This window comes from Fringilla coelebs (genome assembly GCF_963513975.1).
Source record: "Fringilla coelebs genome assembly, chromosome: 1".
Lineage (NCBI taxonomy): Eukaryota > Metazoa > Chordata > Aves > Passeriformes > Fringillidae > Fringilla > Fringilla coelebs.
Genome location: NC_140028.1, coordinates 107,452,754 through 107,476,178, shown reverse-complemented (window position 1 = coordinate 107,476,178; position 23,425 = coordinate 107,452,754). Strand labels below are relative to the sequence as shown.

Genomic DNA, 23,425 nt, shown 5'->3' with positions numbered 1-23,425 from the left:
GTGAAATTAATTATTTTCAAGTTATTGTATTTGTGCAGTAGAACTGATCACTTTTGTGCTTTTCTTTCCAAATGATGATCATGTCTGTCATTTTCTTGCATTTCTTTACCAAAACCATGAGTGTAAACTGTCCTCGATCAAAAATTTAATCTTGGACAAAGATACAAAGTAAGCTTTATCTAGAAAAAAGGAACTGATCACTTGCACTTGCTGTTCTATTTAAAGGTTATGTATTAGGGCTAAGAATTCCCAAAACTACTGAAAATATGACTTTGTAGTTTTGATCATAAATACATTTTGGTAAACATGTATGAAAGATTGATTGGAATGGGCTGCCTAGGGAGGTGGTGGAGTCACTGTCCCTGGGGGTGTTTAGGGACGGACTGGACATAGCACTCAGTGCCAAGGTCTGGTTGACAAGGTGGTGTTCAGTCCTGGGTTGGACTCCATGATCTCAAAGGTCTTTTCCAACCTGATGAAGTCTGTGAAAGGTTTAAAGTGTGCTGTGTAAGAATGAGCCATTGGATGTTTTGATTTCCTGTCCTGCTGGCAGCATCTTTTCCTCCTCTGAGGAGCTTGCCTAACTGATCTCTGTGGATAAGGTGAATGCAGGAGTTAGGTTTCATATATATGAACTATATATATGTATGCTATGTAAATCTGTGTGTAATGATACATACTTTAACTAGTTTATTTACACCTGAAAGTAATAATAAGTCAGTCAACTAACAGTCTTCAGTATCTCTCTTGTTCAGTTCAGTGCAAAACAGTGAACGTGGAAAGAAGATTGGAAATGTGATGGTTTCTACCAGCCGCAATGTGGTACAAACAGGAAAAGCTGTAGGTAAGAAATCTATTTAAAATCGGTTTACTTCTATGCTGGATCTTTTTTGAAGAAGCATCCTATTTCTCAGTTGTATTTTGTTTTAGTCCAAGTGTACATGCACAAATCAGAGCAACATTTTGAAGGGTACAGCTGCTGATCGAGGCCCCATATATTGAGTGCTAGCAGAAAGAGAAGTAGCTAGATAAAGAAATTAGTCTGGCCTGGAGGTGAATATGGGAAAGAGATGTTCAGGTAAGAGATTCCATGTAATCTGGTAAATACTTTGACCAGCATCTGCATTGAGATGCACCATCAACTTTGATATCACTTTGACTGAAACTATCTAGAGCTGGTTAGGATCAGAAAAAGTCCTTGTGTCAGTTTCTGCAGATTTCACAGTAGTCTGTAACTTTCTGGAAAAGCAATTGCTGCACTTGAACGGGGCATCATCACATTGTCATCTTGCAGTGTGAGTTAATGGGAGTTCATCCATTGAGGGGCCTGATAGGTGTTTGGCAATAGCTGTGCCAAAAATGGTTTAACTTTCTCTTTCATTCTGTTGGAGTCTGTCTTTTCTTTTTGCTGTGGTGCACTCTGGTCAGGGGTGCCTTTCAGCCCAAAGTCTACCAAGCGTTCCCAGGCAAAGGACACCATGGGCCATTTTTGCTGAGCTGCTGTGTTCAAGTTCTTCGAATATTTTCAGGCACAGACTCTGTGTCAGATCCCTAATTGGACAGCTGATTGAATAATTAGTTTGGGGTTTTTTTTTAGTATTTCTTTGTAGCAACTCAGTAAAGATAACACTTTGCTATTGATCTTTGTTTTGTATTGCAGGTCAGTCTGTTGGAGGAGCCTTCACGAGTGCAAAATCAGCAATGTCATCGTGGTTTTCCACTTTCACACACTCAACCCAAAGCCTTGGGGACTAAATGCTGGTTTGGCAGAATGCTGCTGACTATTTCAGGTGCAATCTTTCTCTGAGCTGTAAAAAGACCACTCCAAAATGTAGGAGTGGAGATTACTTACCCAGGACCAAAATAAGGTATATGTTGCTTGCAAGCAGATGTGGAATGTTATTATTCACTTTCCCTAGAAGTACAGAAGAATGGTGAGTGTCACCATACAATGGGATGGTATTTGCAGTGTATTGATTATATTTAAAATGACTACTTCTCTTTAAAACTGAGCCTTTATAAAGACATTAGCAAATGGGGCTTGTTGCAAGCCAAATGTGTTTGACTTTAGATTTGTACATTTTCTTGGATGTTGAAGATATTTATGTAAAGTAGTTCTATTTTTCAATCCAGATAGCCAAATGTTTGTGAATTCTTGTTAGAAATAAGCAGAATATAAATAATAATTTGTCTTTTAGGTTGGATTTGAGAGAATCTCTGCAACTCTTAAAGGGTGGAACTTTCACACTTTTACCTTCAAATTAAAATCAACAAGGTGCAGAGTAAGAGTGTGGCTGACAAGAGTTTTCTTTTCCTCCATCCCCTGTATCCATGTAGAGTTGTTTGAATGAATCTATCTCTAGCTCTTTTTGTGTCTCCAAATCGGTGTGACAGTTGCAAAATCAGTAGGTTTTTTTCATGTTATGCAGTAGGCCTTCATACCTTTGCTTATGTTTTGGCTGAGTTTTTCCCCTGGGACGTGAATGGGATTCCAGTTGGAGAGAATTCAGGGAATGAATTACAAAGCATTTCTCCCAAACTGGGATTGGATCATTGTCAGTTTTGTAAGTTAGGATATAATTACAACATTAATGTAGCTCCATACATATGAATATGAACTACTAAACCCACCCAAAACTAGCATAGTAGAAAACTCTGTGTGTTTGGCTTTTTTTTTTTCCCCCAGTAAAGTTATGAGGACTCTTCCAAATGAAAATCAGCTATGTGGATTTTCTGTGTTGACTCAGGGAATGTGCTGTTTGGATAATTGCTTTTTTTCATAAGGAAAGTAACACTAGAATTGAGAGTAACTAGAACAGCTCACTTAGTATCCTTGTGTGAAGAAATATAATAGTTTATTTGAAAAGATGTGGCGTAATGCTGTATTTCCAATGTAACATGCATGTGGTGGTTTCTGTATGCAAGTGTATTGCACTTCCTGCATTTCTTGATTCCAAGGGAGATTATTTCCTTTTTTCTTGCAATGTGTGTGCCTCTAGATGCCTTCTGATATCCCCATGTGTTGCTCTTTACATTTTCTACATTACATTATCCAGTGTTCCAACTTTTCTGTACCAAAAGTCTCTTAGTTTATTTCCTCAGCAGCATCTGTCAGCATTTTGCCATGTTCTTTTCTGGGGCCAAGACTTGTAGTCATGGTTATATTTCCTATTTCTCAGAAAAAATGCAGCAGCTGCACAAGAGATAAACAAGAAGGCTCAAATGTTTTTAGGAAATTATGTTTTAATTCCTTCTGTGCATTTGCAAAGTTAATAGAAAAGCCACACATTGTCACTGTCCAGCAACTTGGTTGTCAGTGTTTTTGCTTCAGTGATTTGAAAAGATGGGATCTGGTTTAAAGCCTTCTTTAATTTTTTTTTCCAGGACAGACTAGATACAATGACCGTGGAAAACCTAAAGGCAAGCAGCCAGTTTAAGTAGTTTGATTTGAGAAGGGCAAAAAAGGCCCCTAAAACTCTACTAATTTATTACTTGTGACACACAAATAAGATGTATCTATCAAACTGCAGCTATTGCTCCTCGTCTCTGTGTCTGTATCTCTCCTCAAACTTCTGATGCTCTTTTCTGTTTTATTCCACAACTCTGTAATAGACATTTATATCTTTTTAAAGACTAGATATGACTTTATATACAGTGAATTAAGACTAGAGCTGTTTATTCATGGTGTGTCTAGAGCTTTCTGAATCAGCATGCAGATAAGAAAATAAACACTTGCTTTTGTGAGATGACTAACATATTATCTGCACTCTGGGATTGAAGTGGTCATAGTCCATGTTCTAATGAAGACTGAAGAAAGGTGCATAAAGGATTTAATCACCTATAAAACTAATTCCAGCAACTTTAGGCATACCTAGGTAGATTTAGGCTTAGAAGCTCACAATGTTGAGTTCTAGAAGCCAGGCAAGTGGTTGGTATTTACATGTACATCCAGTAAAAGCAGGACCTTCCAGGATCCCTTTTCAATATCTTTGTCTTTGTTACCTCCTCACCTGAGTTTTCTCTGTTGAGTTGTCAAATGCTCAAAATTTATATGGCAGATTTATTGGCTCTCTGCATTCCCCTTATTTCCACAGGTTCCCTCGCTGGCCTAGGAGTATTAGAAAGCTGACCTTTGTTTGTTTGTTTTCTGGTGGATTAATCTGAGGAAAGACAGAAGGAGGTGCCCTCATTGGCTGCTTGTTGCTTTGTACAGTGATTCTGTTGTGACACTTCACTTTTTTTCTTATGGGCAAGAAGACCAGACAGATCTTTCTCTGCAGCCTTTTTCTCACTGTCCCAGCTGTCTCTGTTGTGGAACCAAACATACAACCTGATTAAGAGTATTTTCCTTTCCTTACAAATGACAGAATAAAAAACTTCTCAGTCTTTTTAAGAACTGACACCCTGCTAGTAAGTTGGACTCAGATTTAAACTCAGATTTAAGGAGTGATTAAGACTTCATGAGTGGGTGGAGATGAAGAAATCTTCATAATTAGTTGACTTCATTAACATCTACGTTTGCTCTCCAACATTTGCTTAAGCTTACTTTTGGGCTATAGGAAGGCATGCAGCCACTGAGGTTCATCTAAGCTCATGTAGTTTTCTTCTTAACTTAATGCTTGTAAACCTTTTTAGTTAAATCCAATGCAAATGCAAGTTATTTTCCTCTCTTCTGCTTTAATATTTCCAGTGCAGGCATTATTAATTATTCAGAAAAATTTAGGCAGTCGACTTCCATTTCAAACGCCCTGACATCTATTTCTGCACTGTAAGAAGCAAAGGGTCCTAAGTGAATTGGTGATAGTGCCTCTAACCAGTCAGCTGTGAAGATATTGTTACAGCTCTGTCCTGATTTGATGTTGCAAAGGTATTTCTGGCTGCCAGAATGCAGCACACACTGACTTACAGGTAACACAATAGCACACCTCTCCACTTTCTCTCATCACAGACGTCAACCTCAGCTTTTTGTATGTGCCAGCATTTGAGGAAGTGCCTGTTGAGCGTAGAAATGAAATGTAAGTCCCCCAAACCCCACAAAACTTAAGTGTTGTTGACCTTATATTTCATTTGACTGAAGTGTTCAGCATCTTTCATCAGTGATTTTCATGTCATAACCTTAATTCCTGTACATATCTCACACCAGTTTCCTCAAATGTCACAATTTAATTAGAATTTTTAGGTCAGTGTTCTGGTACATTGCACTTGTTTGACTTTGTACTTCTGTTTTAAGCACCTTTGTAATTAAATATAATATTTTGCCCAAACAAGCTTCTGATTTCCATACAAATTATTACTAAGCAGAGAAACTAATGTGGCAGTATTTAATTATAAAAGTGAAGGTGTGAATGCAGTTTTTAAACATAGGAACTACTGCTTGATAATTGAACATACAAGTAATGTATTTGATTTTTCCTGTGCTGCTTGAAAAATAAAATACATCCAGCCTGTTTAAAGTTCCGTCTGCTCAGAAAGCTGTATTATTTTAATAAATTAATTCCACCAGAAGACACTTGCAGGCATCTGGTTTTGGTATTGGTAGCTGCTTGTAATTCACTGGCAGTATTTTTGAAATTTGTCTTCCATTTAAACTGATTATGGATGCTGCTTTTTGAAAATTTAGGACAAAAGGGTCCTCTAGAGTGACTTTTTATTCCCTGTGGGGTGCTGCTACTTGTGGATTGATTGAAGTCCTCAGGAGGTCACAGACCTCTCTTACATCAGTAAGAATTTCAAGTACAACTAAAATTTTGGTGTAGATTTAGCTTACAAGTAACTTGTAGTTTCTGTGGATTGTGACATCTGGTGAAAATCAAGATGCTGTGTAAATTACTTGCCGCACATCAGTTCTCTGCCATAGGAGCTTTTTTAAAACTTCAGAACTTCTACTGCAGCTGTCACTGTACCTGTCTGAGAACGATTTGGTAAATGGGTTTTCCAGAAGGAGGAAACTGACTGCCTTGGGTAACCTTTAGATGTGAGTTACACAAAGGTTATGTCTAGAGAATGGTTGCAATTCCCTAAAATTTGTTAAAGTTTGTTAAGTTTTTTCTGATGTGTGCAAGTAGCTGGGCAAAGACTCTGAAAGATAAATTAACATCATGCTTTTTATGCACTGCAATTTCACTCTCTTCCAGGTATTTGGTTTTCATTAAAAAGGGCAACATGGAGATTATTCATTAAAGGGAGAAACACTACATTATTGTATTATGATTAAAGATGTATGAAAAATTGCTTCCTGGTGTTTTGAGTCTTTCATGCTATATTAGAGAAGGGACTGACTTAAAAAAGCAGGCACAGAGCTTTACTTCTGTGATGTTCCTGGTCTTGATTCTTTAACAAACATCAGAAGCAGTGTTTGGATTCATAAAAAATAGAGAAATGCATCACTTGTGTCAGTTAAATAGTGACCCTTACTCAGATTGCCTTATTCCCTGCAAATTAACATCATGTGTGCATAACATCTGTACACAGGTGGCTCAGTCTCAGTTGGGATGGGATTTGGAACTCTAGTTGTCTCGAGTCAAGATTCTTGGATCATACATATTGCTCCTTCTTGTAATAATACTTCAAAATCAACTGAGCAAGTAATGGGGTTTGTTTTGGTTTTTGGTTTTTTTGTTTTTGTTTTTTTTTTTTTGCTACTACCCCTGAATTTATTGACTACTATTGATAAAAGCACAATTACTGTTTGCCTTAATAGTAGCAGAGGATGCCTACAAAAGCTTCTCTTTTTTTTCTCTGAATCCAAATGACCAATACTGTGGCACTGCTTTCTGGGATCAGATGAGCATAATCAAACATGAATGTTTAGACTGGAGGAAGAACAGTTATTTGAAGGGAAGGCAGATGTACAGCTGTTATCTTGTCCTAAAAACAATATGGGAAATAACATCACTTGCATACTATATGAAATAGATGGAAAATACTGGAGAAGGGAACTGAGTTGCTCTCTCACGTCTGAAGAAATGCACACAGAAACACAGTGGAGACTTTAAAATCCCAGGCATACCAAAAAGTGGCAAAAAATGACACTAAGCTTAACATACTGCCTAATATGACCTGTGGTTACTGACTGTGCTGCTGTGAAAAATGTGTGTGTATATGGATTTTGCCATGTGCTAAAGAGCTGGCTGAAACATCTATCAGCTCCTAAATTTTGGAAATTGTTTCATGTTTTTTTTCTCTTCAGACTCCTCCTGTGGGTTTTTAGGCTCTGTAAGAACTCTGCCTTGCTGAACTGTACTCATGAGAAATGTTGTAGGAGGGAAGTATTTTAAATACTTCTGAAAGTGGAACTAAACAGAACTTTGTGTGGCTAATGTTAAGCATGAAGTAGAAAGAAACTGGTTTTAAGTGTGAGCTTGGTTCAGAGTCTGCCTAAATTATAGTTCCTTTCATGTAGGAATTCAGAGCAAAAAACAGAAAACAACTGGAAGGTAGCTGGAAAAGGGAAAAAAAGGAGGAAAAACTCTCCTGGCCAATATCTTCAGTGGTCTGCAGGTCTGTCCACAGGAGTCCCTTAGCTGTAGTGCAATGGGGCAAGTACTTGTGCATCTTCGAGAGGCATTGAGAAGTGAAATGAGAAATACTGTGAAAAACAGTAGAGCTTTAAATGTTGAAATAATCTCTAAAATGTAATCAAATTATTTTCCCCCCAAATTTAACTATCTGTCTGAGCCTGGTCTCTGCAAAGCTCAGCATGATTTACTGTCCCAGATCTGACTGATCCTTTACAACAAAAATTAAACTTGCAATTACATACTTGTTTAAACAACTGCAAAAAAATGATTAAATGCATTAAAAGTTAGCAGAGGCCAGATCACTTCTTTTATTTCTTTAGGTAAGGGAAACTGAAACTATGTAGGACTGACTTAAACTAGCTTTACTAGAAAAGAGGTAAACTTTGCGAATGTATCAGAGCTTGAGGACGTGAGTTGGTTCACTGAAACTCGTATGTAAATGTACTTCAAAGCCAAGTACATGTTGAATAGGCTAAGATTAGGCTGAAGCTTTGTAGTAAGACACTAGTTAGATCTCTGTTGAGGCTTTAATCATATTTGCTCCATTTATGACATGAGAACTGCATTTTTTTTCAGCCGTTGTCTTTGTTCCTGCAAAAGTCTTTCTCTAATTCTACCACTAGTGACCACTTCCAGGCAGATGACAATGCTTTGGCTGCACAGTTTCCTTCTTCAATTATGCAAGGCACGAATTTAGACTGGAGAATAGCATTTGCCAGCTGTTTTTCTTTGGGGATGAATACTGGCTCAGAAACTAGTTGTGTAAGTGAACTACTAGTATGTCTTTAGCAGTCACTAGAGAACTGTTCACCACTTGACTACTTGTGTCTTTAGGTGCCATATTATTAACAGCAAATACATTTTACATAAGGTACTATATAATCAAAACATACAGGTAATGTACAGAAAAAAAAATTTATAAAAGGTGCAGATGAGCAGGAAGTCATGCAGACTGTCTGCATTTAAAAAGATGTTCCTAAATGGATTAAACCAAGTTCTTCCAGGTTCTTTGAGGCAGTTGTGACTTAGAGCCACTGCAATTTAGTATTTTCTATTCAGTATTTTTTATTTTCTATTCAAATGCACCCTTTTTTTTGGTTTTTTTTTTTTCCTCCAGTAAGAAACTACACATAAGATTTTAAACTCAAGATAAATGTTCTCAGTAACAGAATGAGCTCACTTTGCCCCTTCACTAGCTATAGATCGTCTGCAGCTAAAACAACAAAGCCGTGTCCTAAAACCTAACACAGCCTGATAAGAGTAGGGTGAAGTGAGAGGAGCCACAGAACTGAGCAGGAGTTACTTGGATACAGCTCATGTTTTTGCCTGAGGTATGTGATTCTCCAAATTGCATTATAAAGGAGTATCTATTCCTTCTTCTTATGTATGCTCTGCTCCCTTGCACAGGCTTGCAATATGAAAGCAATATAAACAGACCTATCAGCAGGAGCTCCTGAGTCACCTCACGCTTATCTAAAATATGTAGGTGTTAAAAAAGTTTATGTAATGGTAAATGCAAACATGTTATGTCACCTTCATAAAAAATAAAAAAAAAAATTGATAGCTTGCCATTGTTACTCTGAGTCTCATAAATCTTCCACATGGCACAAAATGCCAAAGCATCTGGAAGAGTTTTATATAAGGCAGCTTTCTTATTTAAAGCCCCTTTTCTAGTCAAAACCTTTAATAGTTGTACAAGACAAAATTTTGTAAGGCCCCTTGAGACCTAGCCCAAACAATACATAGGTGCTGTCATTATTGACAGCTGCATTTGTATCTCCTGCAATACTGCAATAAGAAACAATTAAGGAAAAGTCAGTGACAGTCTGGACAATGAAGTAAATAAATTTGCTCTTGATTACTTAAGACTGAAAATAGGTCTGCCATCTTCTGAACTTACAGAAAGCGTTCCTCCTTAATGCCTGCTGTTCTTCGCTTTCAACAGGGCAGAATTTGTAGCATGACCGGAGAAGTGCTGATTTACAAAAATGATAGCAGGGGATTCTAGTCCTATGTAATCCTCAGTTTGACTTCAATATGTAATTTCCAGCTTTTGCTGAGTAGTAGTGAGCAGAATCAACTTCACATACTCATCTCCAGGCTTTTTGCAGCTTAACTATTTCTAGCTGCCTTCAATAAGCTATTCACTACAAGTGTGCATGTGGTGGGAGGGTGGCATAGCTATTTATTTCAGCCAAAAAGCACACTCAGGCAATTGGATTCAGTCTTTTTTAATAAATTAATGTCATTCAAAATACAGTGCCAGAACATGATGCAGCTGAACATGCTAGTAAGGTTTGTCATGAAGCACCTGTGTTCATGTTAGGTTGGCGGCACCCCGCTACTGCTAGTGGTTCCTGGGATTAATGCCAGAGCAGCACTAGGCATCTGCTCTCCTGCACACACAGCACAGGATATTCCTGAAGTTTGCTTCCCCCCCCAAAGTAAAAAACCTGACAGCTAAGGGATATCTATACACAATCACACTACAGTAATGCTTGTTATTAAATTAACAGAAAATAAAGACCTGGTTAATCCACACTAAAACTTCGTTTTACAATGGAAAAATACATCAGCAGCAGGAAGTAATATACATGAGCCAATGTTACTGTAATACAGAATGTGGAGGCATTTACTGATTAAAGCCCCACACAGACCCGCACTATGAGGGCTGGCAATTCCTATCGCAAGCCCAGCAACTTAAGTCCACACCTGGTAATCTACCAGCTGCTTGGAAGACCTGTATTCTAAATAGACAGGTATAAGTTAGTGAAAATAGAATACATGCACCTCATCATACAGCTTGACTGAACCTGCAGTCATTTTGCCCAGCATGTTGCCATACAATGGAAGATCTACCCTTCCTACCACAGGTGTAGATCCATGGGATTTGTTTCTTTTTCTTTTAATGGCATTACTATACCAACATAGATATTAGTATTTAGTAAGTGCAGCACAGTCCTTTAATTAGGCCACACTGACAATTATATAACTAGCACTTAAGTAGAATATCCAGAAGTAGTTAAAATGTAACTGGAAGATACTTTCAAAAGAGTTGTGACATCATCCTAGAAACAATAACTACTTTTTTTCCTTAAGCTAATTTTCCTGAACTGCGACTTTATAGAACTAGAATTAATTCTTTAGACAAGTCAGATGCTCAAGCTCATGATATACATATATTTTTCTCAATTATCTGATAAAAGTATTTGAGATTATGGAAGCATATCTGCTCATTTCACTAATTCATACTGAATGGCGGCAAGTGTTAGGTAGGGCATAAAAATACAACTCATGAAAGACAGCTCTGAGATTTCCATCCCCAGACCTGTTCTTTCACAGCCATTTATTTCATTTATTATTTTATAACTGAGCACAGACTCAGTTGTGCAGTCTAATTTGGGAGCTATACAGGTGGTAAAGTAACCATCTCCCCATCCAGCTCAAATTCATCAGCTCCGTCTGGTGAGAAGAGATACGTCGGAGGTTTCCACGGGGACTCTTCAAGGCAAGATGGATACAGCTTTCCTACAGTGCACCGGAAGTCTTTGCCCAAGTCCCACAGCACGCGCTCCGATATGTGCTGCCTCAGGAACCAGCGGTCGAGTTCCAGGTCATACTGGTAGGTGGCATACTTGGCTCTCTCGTTCATGTGGGTCTCCCGTATAAAGACACATAAGGAATTGGAGATGACAACAGCCCTGACGCAGGGGTCGGAATAGCGCTTGGCAGGGATGTTGGCTGCCATCCTCCATTCGTTTTTATTCACGTCGTAGATCTCCACTGTTACAGAAGACCCATCCACAGTACTGCTGGGGAGCCTTATCCCAGAATTGCTGGCAATATGCAGTCCTCCGATATAGAATATCTTATCACCAAAAGCAGCAGCTGAGGCGAAACATCTGCTCGTTTGTCGCATGGCCATCTCCACCCAGGCGTCCGAGCGGGGGAAGTAGCAGTACATCAAGTTGTGTGCCATGACGTAGATGCAGTTGTGCACCGCCACGGCCGTGCTCCACTGCCACACGCAGGGCAGGGGGCTTACCATGGTCCACTCGTCCTTCTCGGTGTCGTACCTCTCCACAGTCCTCCTGTTGAGCTCCCCGCCAACGCTGTCCCCCCCGATTGCATAGATGTATCCTTCACAGCACACCAGGGATGGCTTGATGCGCGCAAAGAGCATCGGCGTCTTGGGGAACCAAGTGTTCTGCTGTGCATCAAACCAGTAAAAGCAATTCACAGTCCTGAAGACAGCCTGGAGTTTGCTGCTTTTACTGTGATTGGTTTTTGTGTTCTTCAGAGGAACTTGCCCACCTGCTATATAGATGTCATTATCGGGAGTTACCAGCGTCCCAACCTTATGCAAGTCAGCGGGAGGGTTGCAGAGTTTGTAAACTTTCTCTGCCTGTGGGCTGTAACAGACAGAAGAGTAAAGACTACCGGGGTTTTCAGCAGCAGCTTCAATGAATATCATCATCTCCTCTTTTGTCATGCCAAGTCTGGGCTTGAAAAATTTGGGCATCGATTTGTACAGTCCTTGCACCACCACTGATTTATCATTAGGTGGCAAGCCTTGAAACCAGGCTCTCTGTGTTACTTCTGAAAGTGCATCGATCCGGATTTGGCTAAGAACAGAGGACAAATACTGCGAGCGTGATTCCGTGTTGTACTCCAGCCATAACATAGCAGCCTCACGCACTGTCTCCTCCTTTTCCACATTTAAATTGTCACTGCTTAAAATATCTATCAGTAGATCATGTGACAGTTGCATGAAAGCTTCCTGGTGGTACACAGCTGTGAACTTGTGCTCCACCATTCTTTTAGCACTCTGTTTTAACTCCTCACAGCTGAAGAGATCAGCAAAACTTAATAGACGCACACAATTTTCTGCATTAATTTTTTTGATTAAGTATTCTCTACATCGTTGTAACACATCATCTACCTGTAATGCAAAGAAACACACAAAGTATTATACGTACAGTCTATGCTTTCATGTAGCATCAGCACGTAAAGTACCTGCATCTGGTGTTGAACAACACAGTTCAGGCACGGTATACTATATATACACAAAAACACAGCAGTGACTCACTCAACTGCTTCATACAGACCAAGTACACAACATGATTATGTCTGCTAGCAAAACTAATTTTCTAAATGTTAGAAGTACACTGGTTTACTTCCAGCCTTCCAAAGGGACTGTCATGCAAGGAGGGATGGCTACATGAAGCAAATTTGGCAAACAACTGCTGTCTATACAGAGCGAATGGAGCAAAAGTTTTGAAATGACTGAAGAGGAAAGATCTTTTAACAAGATAAAGAATAAAGTGGTTCAGAGATTAGGAGCTGTTATTTCCTCCTCTAAACATTCCTACCTGTAAGAAGCAGGCAGTTTCATAGAGCTGCTCTACTGTGCTGTCGCTTATTGCCAGGTTACCCGTGTATGCGTAAGTGATGATGATCTGCAGAGTGGCTGCATCCACATTCCTCAGGTGTACATGTGTCTGTTTGCTCTCGCTCAGCCCGCTCATGAACATTGCTCTGAAGAGAAACACATATTAAGACAAGGATCAGCAGTGAGTAATCCTAAACAGTCACCTGTAAGCCTTTGGTGATTACACTCCTAAGGGTGAACAGTCCTTTTGCAGGCCTGTTCACAGGTGTTTAGGATTTACCTTAGGCTGACATCTACTATTTACAATATAACATTTAGACAGAACATCAAAAGAGTAGTATCAGTGTCTTCTGCAGAAATACTTCATATTGATGCAAACGCATCTGTGTTAATCAGCAGATAGTGCTAATGATTTTGGAGTTTTAATGACACAATTTAAATATTTTCTATGATAGGTGATAAGAGGGAAGAAACGTCCTCCAGAAACCACTGTTGAAACATACACAGCTACATTATAGATTCTAAACCAAAAGAAGCAGATTTATGTAATGGACTGAGCTAAGTCATATCAAAAAGGATGCTCCTCTGGGAGGAAAAGAAATGGAGCAAGGACTAGCACTCTATGAATTATTTCTTATATACAATTCATCATAACATGCAGTAAACTTCAAATTTGCAGGCAAAAATCAATAACAGAAAAACCTATCAGATCTAATCTGGGAAAAAAAGAGCAAGTATTTCCATTACATCTTCCTGAAGAAGACTAGAAAGGCAATTTAAAGCATTATTATTGTTTCCTTAATGCTTCACACACCTCTTGCCCATCCTGGTATTTTAATTGTAACATAGTTAAGAACTAACTGCAATCTGGTACTATAAGGCGTGTACTTGTCAATTTCTTAAAACAGGGGACATTGGTTTCAAGAGTTTTTACTGATTCAGGTTTGGTATTTATGGTTACGCTAAAAATTCAGTTCAAGACTCTTAATATTTATTTGGGCTTCTTTTTTTAGAAAACCAGGCATGACAGAAGTTAGAAGGGACCGTAAGTGCACCTTTTAGTCCTGCTGGCTGCAGAGGTGAAAGGGACATGGAGATAGATACACTCCCTAAGCAAAGCCATTCCAAAAAGCTTTTGATATAAAGACACTATCCCATCCCCATTTCTCTGTCTTCTTCTAAGCTCCTTAACTCAGGGCAACTTGCATTTTAGGAGGGATCACTGACTGAGTATCAACTTGCTGAGCAGCTATTTAAAGCCAAACAAGAAAGTACAAGAGGGTACAGAGACTCCTCAGAAAGGAAGGGGGAGCTCTTGGAGGCTCTGGCTCTTGCTCACATGCTGCTGTGCAGCCCGTGCTGGAGCAGGGCTGCACATCATTCAGACACAAAGATGGAAGGTAAGCTGGCTGCAATCACACACAATGGCTGGATCACACAGAAAGATGCTTCGCTTTTCTTCCCCCTCCTTCAGGGCTATCAATTTTTCATAATAAAGCTAAATTTAGGAAGCTGAACATCTTTTTGTAAACCAAAGTAGAGAAGAAAAACAGAACATGACAAAACCACAAGTTTGATACTTCTTTTAACCAGTGCCAAAACCTCATTCCATAAATAATAAACAAACACATATGAATAAGAGATTTGACTGCACATTCTGATGCAGCACACTGGGTGGACTCATGACAGCTTTCCAACCTTATGATTAACCACCCACATTAAATCTGGCTACATTTTCAGTGGCTGTTATTTTACAAATTGTTGGAACTATGTCATCTGCACAGGGCCAATGGTAATAATTATTATCTAGTGATCACACAATACTTGTTGCTAAAAGTTGGACCAGATTCATCTGAGATGAAAAAATAAACAGAAAAGCCAGCAGGGACAAAAATTTTCTGTAAGAATAATAAATTAATCCTTCCACCATTTTCTACAAGAAAGGAGATGAAGTACAGAAAACATCTCTTACGTGTTCTGTATAGTGAGCTGGTCTCAGGAAAAGCAAATTTGTAAACTTTCCAGTGATTGAACAGGAAGGAAAAGTTATAATCCCTCCACAATTCATCAGGAAGGTAGAACATGCGTGGATGTCACTCAGACTAGTTTCAAGCTTCAAAATTCCTTCCAGACAGGCACATTAATTATATTATGTTGCCAACAAAAATGATTAATCACTGCAGAAAACTCATGGTGCCTCATCATCTAGGTCTTACTATGAAGGCATTTGCAAAAAGTGGTAGCACTTAACATATCTTATTAATAAAAATGTTTTAAAAGATCAAAACCAGGACATTTGGAAAACAAGAGCTACTGAACTAAAAATTTCAACAGTATCTCGGGGGGACCCTGAAACAAAAAAAAAAGAAACCCAAACCACACACAGAAAAACTTCACTTGCCACAACATTCAAACACTAGGGAAGAGTTTCTGGCTTTGCTGAGCAGGGAAAACCAGAAGATTCAGAAAAAAAAGCCATGAACTTGCACAGCAATCCCTACTTTTAGCAGATGCTTCTACTAAGAAACTGCAGTTAAACATGACAATGGAATTCCTGCAGCCAAGTCTCAGTAATTCCTTATTATCCTACCTTGGGAAATAAAAACAGATTAAGTATTTTAAAGATTCAGTGTGAAGAATAAGAAATGTACTAATTTTTCAGACTCATTTAACTCCCTAAAGAAAATGAGCCATGACAAGTGTGATTTCCCCACTCCCCCCCTCACTGTAGGAGCTACAATAAATATCTAGAATTAGTCCCAGGAAGCCAGAAATTCCATTTTACTCTGTGTTGGAAAGTAAGCATATTTAGGTTTTGTACTTAAGTTACTGATCTTTAAGTCTCTCTAAGACATTGTCAATCAATTACCATTACACTCAAAGCCAGGTACCACAGATTTTATAGCATTTGAATACTTACCTGAAATATGAGCTGCACGTTGCAAGAACCATCTTATGGCAGGGAAATTCAGTGCCCTCTACAATCAACACTATGTCAGTTAGTAACTGCTGTTCATAAAAGAATTTCAACTGCTCCAGCAAGGATACAGCATACTCTGTATTTATCTGCCTCTCGTCCTGGGTAGACATGACTGTATTCCATTAATATTTCCAGGACCAGAGAGAAAAGTCAAGATCTCTTCACCAAAGAAAGGTCAGCTGAGTGTTTCTGAAGTAGCCAGGAAAGAAATGGCAGGAGGTCTGTAGCCTTCAGAAGTGATACTGATAAAAGGGCAGTGTTATCTTGAACTGCTGAATCAGTGTTTCAGACTTTGACCTCCTATTAGGTCATCATGCTTTGACTTGATGTCCCAATCTGTTCAGAGACTTTCAAGAGTGTCTGCAGAGCTCCCGTTGGGATCTATGACGCAGCAACTGAATGAACAAAAGTGAAGTCTGAGGTAGATTTTGTGGTAACATCTCGCGATCAGTGGCTGCACTTGACTGACTGAAAGCAGGAAAATAAAATGAATTTACACATTAGCACACTTTGGAAAACCTTCCATAGTTACCTCTTAGAAGTAATTGTCTAATAAGCATTTCTAAATTAGTACTTCATTACTTGCAATAAAACCCTTCTAAGAAAAAAATTTAAACAACAAAGGTATCTAAGAAAAATGAAAAGCAGAAGAGTTTGTACATTAATTCTCATATGATCTAGACTCACAAATTAAAATTCTTTATTTTGTCAACACAGCTCCTAAAGCTGGAGAGTTAAAACAAGTTTCAGTAAGACTTCATTCCTCCTCAAAGAATTACCCAGATTTCCCACAGAGTACACATGTGAATTTCATTCAACCATTGATAAGATAGCCACTTTTTTCCCCTCCAGTTCTTCATTACACAACAAGTTTTTCTGCTTCTTTGTTTTTGTCTACTGAAAGCTTATCAATACAGGCCACTAAAAATATTAATGCAGTAATTTTAACATTCCATCATTTCCCAGCTAAACTCTCAACATCATTATCAGCCTGTTTATTTCACCTTTGGCATTCTAATAGAGATGAAGCAGAACTAGTGCTAAGGATTAAGAAAACCCTAAAAACCTAAAACCAAACCAAACAAAAAACCCTAAAAGTCTATATTTCCAATGCATATTAAATTCATCTGCTCTATGCAGAAGGGCTTCACCTATGAATATTTCACATTCCCTTGTTTTTCCTTCTGAGTAATTTCCATACAGCCAGGTAAGCTTCACTGCTGCAGACAGGAGAAAAGAAAAAACAAGGAAATAATAGGAGCAAAGGGATGCTGGAATAGCAAGGCTCAAAACACCTATGGAGGCTGCCAAGGTCTATTATCTTGTTTGGACATTTCTTCTCTTAAAAATGGGGTCAGGTTCTATTTCATCTTCCACTTGAACACAAAAACCTAATTAAGAATGGGATAGTTGTGACAGTAAAATTACCATCATAATGGGCACCAGAGTACCACAGTTATCTAATGCTTCCAGATTTATTTAATCTTGCAATGTTCTTCTGCATTCCAAAACTGAGGAATAACCAGGACATGTTTGTCTTGTGTTTGGGATGTCGCTATCGTTACAGTTCATGATGAACAGAGAATGCAGGAAAAACTTGTGTGAAATGACATTCCTTAAATTCCATACAAAAACATAAGATATAGTAAGACCAAGACAGTAGAAATACCTGCAAGCCACGCCGAAGATCTACTATTTCAACACAGCCCTGCCTGTAATACAATTCAGAAACAGCTGTCTTTCAACATTCACTCACTTGAAACAGATATGCTTAATTAATGCCACTTTAATTACTACTAATTTAGTGTCCCTCCCTGGTCTTTTTCTTTTTCAGTGATAAATATACAGAAACGGGAATCTCAAACTCTTAGTGTTCCCTGGTTGTTTAACTGCAAAACAGCCCAACTAGTCAAACCCAATGCTCACTGTTGAGGTGAAGGTGGTTAATTAAGGAAAACTGAAAAGGCTTTGATACTTGGGGGAAGGAGTAGATACTACCATGTGCTACAATAACAGATAGTAGCACAAGTCTTGACTGAAGACCTTCACGTTTCAGGTAACCTCTGAAGTCACTAAACCATAAATACATTGAGGATATAGAGATACTGCTCCATCTAAAGCATGACCTTCTGCCTCACGTCACAACTCCTTTCCACCAAGACTGTGCATCTCATCTCTGCACTATGCCCACGCTCCTGGTACTCTGGGAACAGCTCACCATGCAACCCAATCCATTGACAGATTTTGCACTGAACTTTAAACAGCTACAGAGACACACAGACTCCCTACGTGTGTTAGGCCCACAGCAATAAATAGCTTGTGGCTCTGCTGGTATCCCGAGTCTCTCTACAGCATTGTTTGTCCTGGCTTAGGAGTACAGTTTCAAGAACAATACAAGCTGGTGGATTAAGCTCTGTTTGGGCAGAGCATCAGTAACACAGAGCTTTAGCAAAAGAACTCATTGATACCATAACTTCCTTTTCTGATGTAACTGTAAAGGATATAAGTATTTTTTCAGAAACAGGAAAAAAAAAAGAAAACTAATATGCACTGGTTCAGTCATTAGGTACCAGAACAAGTCAAGGATGCCATGGAGAAATTGATATACACCTGCTAGTAAGATTAAAGACATTTTTGGCAGAAAGCTGCCAACAGTCAATAACTGAAAAAGCAGACCTGTTCAGCAGAAGACAAGTTGAAACTGTGAAATTAATTACTATAAATAACTGGAACATTTGAGTACGACCCTCAGTAGCAGAAAAGATTGAGGGGATGACAGGAATCCTGTTGCAGAACATTTATGCGATGTGGATCACCTTTGAACCATACATTTACAAAGCTGGAGCCTTTGGTTTACAGAAAACCATCTGTCGTGTACTCCAGAGAAGTGCACATGGTAGGAACATGCTATGTACACGATTCCTTTTTTCCACATCCACACTGTGTTTTGCTGCCAACAATAACCATTTGCTAAAGAACAAAGTTTTGTATTTGTCACAAAGTCAGGACTCGCATCCCATTCCCTTGTAATGGAAATAAACACATCAAGGATCTCTGAATTACTGGTCAAAAATTGCCATAATTTATATTGTCATTTGCCCAAGAGAATAGAATCTGTTCAAAACATTAGGATAAGGTGGTAGTAATATCATTTAGTGCCTGGAAAATCATCCAAGATTACCTACCTCTCTCACACCTCTTTGGAGAGTTCAAGACTATTTTAAAGGAGATACTCTCCTCACTTTGAGGCTGAAAAACTGAGGCATTGAAATAAAAAGCAGCTTGTCCAAAGCCATGTAGTTCCAAAGGAGGAAAGCAAGAGGCTTAGCTAGTCCCAGACCAACATATCTCTCATTTTGCTGTGCCTGGTTGGCATACAGTCATTGGATCTGAGGTAAATGAAAAACTGTGGACTTGAGGAAATGTCTACAGACGCACCACTGTCTGCTGGAGTTCCAATAACTATGCAGCAGTGGACATTTCTCATTTATGGATTAAAAGATCTATGGCTAAAGTTAGCTTCATATCCTGAACTGAAATTCTGATAGAATAAAAATAATCCCTGAATACAAGTTCTAGGAATGATACTTTCCCCTTCAACGATGTCACTGGAGTGACCATTTTGTTCTGGGTTGTTTCTTGGAAGACAGCTATCCAAAACAGGACTGGCAGGTAGCTGCTGGAAGGCCACAGGGTGCTACATTGCAAATGAAACCATGTAATCACCGGGTGATATAAAGCACCTCCCTATCAAGCCAGAGAGCAACACTAAGTAACACGTTGATAAGAGGGTTTGTTTTTAAGTAATTATTCCTTTTTGCTTAAGTAATTTTAATGAGGTGGCTTGTTAACACTTGTTCATGTACTTCAAATCTGAATGAGACCATTCAGAAAATTAGTCATCAAATGTTAATGAGTTATGGGATAGGCTATTAATTGCCTTCCTTATATCTGTTTATTTTCTGAGGTCAGGCAAAGACTGATAGAGATACATACTGCACTACATACATGGCAGTAGCACTATACTTCAGTGTGTAACATGGAACAGGTATATTGACAATTTCCAATTTGGTAGGGAAACTAAGATACACAGACATAATATTCTTCAACTGGACTTATTAAAAAATTAATTTATTTTTTACCCAAATTATAAGCAGGGAAAAAGATATATAGGCATCTTTTGTTTGTTTTTTTTTAAAGAGATTCTGATTCATTCTGAAAATCCCATTAATTAGTCTGTCAGATTAGATTACTAACTTTCCATAAAATGGTGGGAAACATGTAAAAGATCCATGAAAGTGTCACAGGTTCCCATCTGCATCTTCAGCCATCAAATACCACTTGAATTCTAACTTCACTAACTCCAATTCACACTTTAAAAAACACACTTAATTTTCCATATATCTGGAAGAAAATTTAAAAAAAACCCAACAACCCAAACTTATCTCCCTGGACATTCAATTTATTTAATCTAGTTTTAACTAATTTAAAACAAACAAACAAACAAAAATCGAACTTTAAATACTACTTTTGTGCACTTTTAATCAAAATCCTAGTTCCATCTGAGGGCAGCTTCATACATATCACAAGTAAAAACACATCTAAAGAAGTGAGTCATTCACTATTTTTAACATAATAAAAGGTCAGAATTTAGACCTGAACAACCCTAAGCCAAACTACACAAGCCTTGGTGTGTGGAGATAGCAATCCTCCCAGCTAGCAACACAGTACCCAGCTCAGGCACTTCAACACTAGGTTACTATGAGGGATATTCTGAGTTACAAACCACTTTCAAACTTAACATACCAGCTAATAGCAAGGGGGAATGTGAGCACTAAAACTGATTAGAATCAATTATGTAAATCGACACACCTAGCCAACAGATCTCAAAGACAGGAAAGAAAGAAGAAAAAAAAAAGGAGTTGGAAGCTCTAGATTCTTGAGTAATGTATCAAATTTGCATCCTTGGCATTGAGAAAGAAATAGGTAATTGATGAAGCAGTTCCAGACTTGGAAGTTTTCCTCTCTTCTAAAGCCATCAAAGCTGTCTTTGATAGCACAGTAGTCCAGAAAACTGAGGACATCAAGGAGATTCTAATAAGGCAACAATGTGAAATTTCACTAAAAACAAGGAAAGGTTTAATCCTACAATCTTGTCTTGAAAATGACTATTCACTTGGAAACTGCTACTATTTTCCATACATATTATGCTTGGGAGGTGAGTTACAACTTTGAGGTAGGTGAGTTTTCTGAAGCAAACTAGAGACTAGAAGTGTCAGACTCCATGTTAACAACATGCTTGGTCACAATGCACTCCTGTTTTTCTGCTCCTAAAGGAAGTTATACACTAAAGGAAATACCTGCTCAGAAAGAAAATTAGCATTTATGACATGATAAACCAACAGCTTAAACTGGCAACTGGACTTCTATGCTGAGCACAGGTAGTTTCCATCCCCAAGGGTGTTCCTGTTCTGTGGAAGACTTGACCTGTTTTGGAAAATTAACCTTTGAAGAAAAGTGGGCCATGGATGTCTCCAGTAAGATCCAGCCATGTATCCGATATATACTATTTTTTTTTTTCTCTCTGAACTAGTACATTAATGGAGCTAGTCTGCTTTATGTAACAACTTAAATTCCAGTTTAAAAGTACATGTCATTTTCTTAAACATTCACTATATGACACTTAACTATAAATTCAAGCATTTCTACATTAAGAAATTAATTAGTCATTAATGTAGCTTAATTAATTGTAAGTTAGTTCCTGAAAGGTTAAGTCTTAGAATGGATATCACACTCATACATAAAACATTTATTCTCAAAGCACAACAGTCAGTACACTGAGAGAAATTTTAGGGTTTGCATCAATTCTGGTCTGTTTCATAATCACATGACCAAAACAAAAAAGCCTGCTTCAGCAAAGAAAAAACAACAACAACCATCTGTCGAAAATGTAGTCAAAAATATTAAATAAGCAGCAACATCTTTTCTTCCTCTTTGGACTGTTCCTGAAAGACACTGCTTATACATCTTTGAGTATCAAGGGCCCCCTCTACTCAACGCACAAAAACAATTTGGAAAAAGGTGTGACACCTATACTCAAATCGTGAGAGTACTTGATGCATACATTTACTATTTAATGTAATTAAATACTAAATACTAAAAAATACCCATTCCTCCAGATAGATTTCTGAGAAAAAGAACTATACTCGGTGTGCATTTTAATAATCTCTGAAATACATCATCTGAACAAAATTAATGTAGCTACAGCCCTAGGTGAGCTCACAACAGCACACAGCCTTTCAGGCCCATTATGATCACAAAGTAGATATATACATGATGAAAAAAAGCCAAGCTGGGGCTTTGCAATAAAACCTCTAAAAATGCACATGCTAAGTACAGCACAAATCCATTTCTAAATCATAATTAAAGTTATTTCAAAAGCAGCAGGTATGTATCCCGTTTCATAGCAGAAATAATGGTAAACGCCGGGAAAGTCTGACTAACGTCAAAGCAATACTATGTGTTTATTTAGTCCGGAAATGCTTACTAAGAATTATGTGACTCTTTACTAAAAATTATGTGACTTTTTAAAGCTACATACGAGCACAGAAGCCCACCCCGGTCACTGCAGGTACCCACGGCGTGCGTATGCACAACTAGATGGATCAGTAGGGAACGCAGGGGCAGCTACAAGGAACGGCAATGCCACTACACTGCTGTTCTCCTCCAAGACTTCACAGTGCGCGTCCCTCCGAGCGCTGCCAACACGAACACCCAGGTTCCAGACATCCCCACCTGCTCAGCGCAAGGGGAGCCCCGCTAAGCCCCGACCCCCATCACAGCCCCCTCCCGCCCTGCGGAACGCGGCGATGCTGGACTAGGGGCGAGGAAACGCATTTCTTCCCTCTCCCCGATGCTCAGGTGCGCCGTCCCGTCCCTCCACAGTCCTCATCCCTTTCCTGCTTCCCCCAGAAGGAAGGGGCCACCTTCCCGCTCCTCCAGCACCGCCGCACTCCGGGCTTAGGAACGATCCCGATGGCCTCTCCTCCTCTCGGGTCTCCCGGGAGCCGGCCCTGCCCGAGAGAGCGGAGACGGCCCCCGCTGCCACCTCCGGCGGTGCCTGGCCGGCCCGGGGCCGCGGCCGCCGGGCGGGAGCGGCCGCGGTGGGAGGGGGCGGGCGGGAGCCGCGCCCGCCCGGGCGGGGGGAGCGGCTGCCGCAGAGCCCCCGCGGGCGCCCCCGGGACCGAGGCCTCCTCGGGGCAGCCGCTCCCCCCGCGGGGACGGGAAAGGGCCCGGCGGCCACGGCGCGGCGGGACGCGAGCGCGGGAGCGCCGCCACCAGCGCCATCCTTCCCGCCCCAACCCCTCCGCTCCGGACAAACCTCCGACCGCCGCTTCCTCTCGTGCCTGGCCGTCCCGACCGCGGGCGGCCGCGGGGAAGCGGTGGGGGAGGAAGAGGATGCGGCGGCAGATCCGGTCTCGCTCCCAGGCTGCGGAGGCGGCGGCGGCCCCTGGGCGCGCAGGCGCTGCTGCT

The 23,425-nt window shown here is 39.7% G+C and overlaps 2 protein-coding genes across 3 annotated transcripts in view; one reads left to right on the top strand and one right to left on the bottom strand.

The window, feature by feature from the left end:
- Window positions 1-6,176, top strand: part of AVL9 (AVL9 cell migration associated) — a 41,433-nt gene extending 35,257 nt beyond the window's left edge. Inside the window, 2 exon segments of the mRNA XM_084213067.1 lie at window positions 756-844; window positions 1,661-6,176. Coding sequence (XP_084069193.1) covers window positions 756-844; window positions 1,661-1,755 — 184 coding nt within the window. The 3' untranslated portion in view covers window positions 1,756-6,176.
- A 3,565-nt stretch (window positions 6,177-9,741) lies between these two features.
- On the bottom strand, window positions 9,742-23,395 carry KBTBD2 (kelch repeat and BTB domain containing 2). 2 transcript variants are annotated; one of them, XM_084208093.1, is made up of 4 exons: window positions 23,274-23,395; window positions 15,833-16,360; window positions 12,893-13,058; window positions 9,742-12,462 (listed from the first exon to the last, which is right to left on the bottom strand). In XM_084208093.1, exons 2-4 carry the CDS (start codon window positions 16,000-16,002, stop codon window positions 10,927-10,929), a joined length of 1,872 nt encoding a protein of 623 aa, XP_084064219.1. In that variant the 5' UTR covers window positions 16,003-16,360; window positions 23,274-23,395; the 3' UTR covers window positions 9,742-10,926. The 2 variants fall into 2 exon arrangements, with proteins under 2 accessions (XP_084064219.1, XP_084064220.1); XM_084208094.1 differs by lacking the exon at window positions 23,274-23,395 and adding an exon at window positions 22,879-22,984.
- Between the last annotated feature and the right edge of the window lie 30 nt (window positions 23,396-23,425).

What these genes read in the sequence shown, in the direction of transcription:
- KBTBD2 (XM_084208093.1), bottom strand. Translation starts at nt 16,002, where the DNA reads ATGTCTACCCAGGACGAGAGGCAGATAAATACAGAGTATGCTGTATCC. An exon ending in ACGTGCAGCTCATATTTCAG is followed by an intron (nt 13,059 to 15,832) that starts GTAAGTATTCAA and finishes GTTTCTCTTCAG; the next exon opens with AGCAATGTTCATGAGCGGGC. An exon ending in AAACTGCCTGCTTCTTACAG is followed by an intron (nt 12,463 to 12,892) that starts GTAGGAATGTTT and finishes TTTGCATTACAG; the next exon opens with GTAGATGATGTGTTACAACG.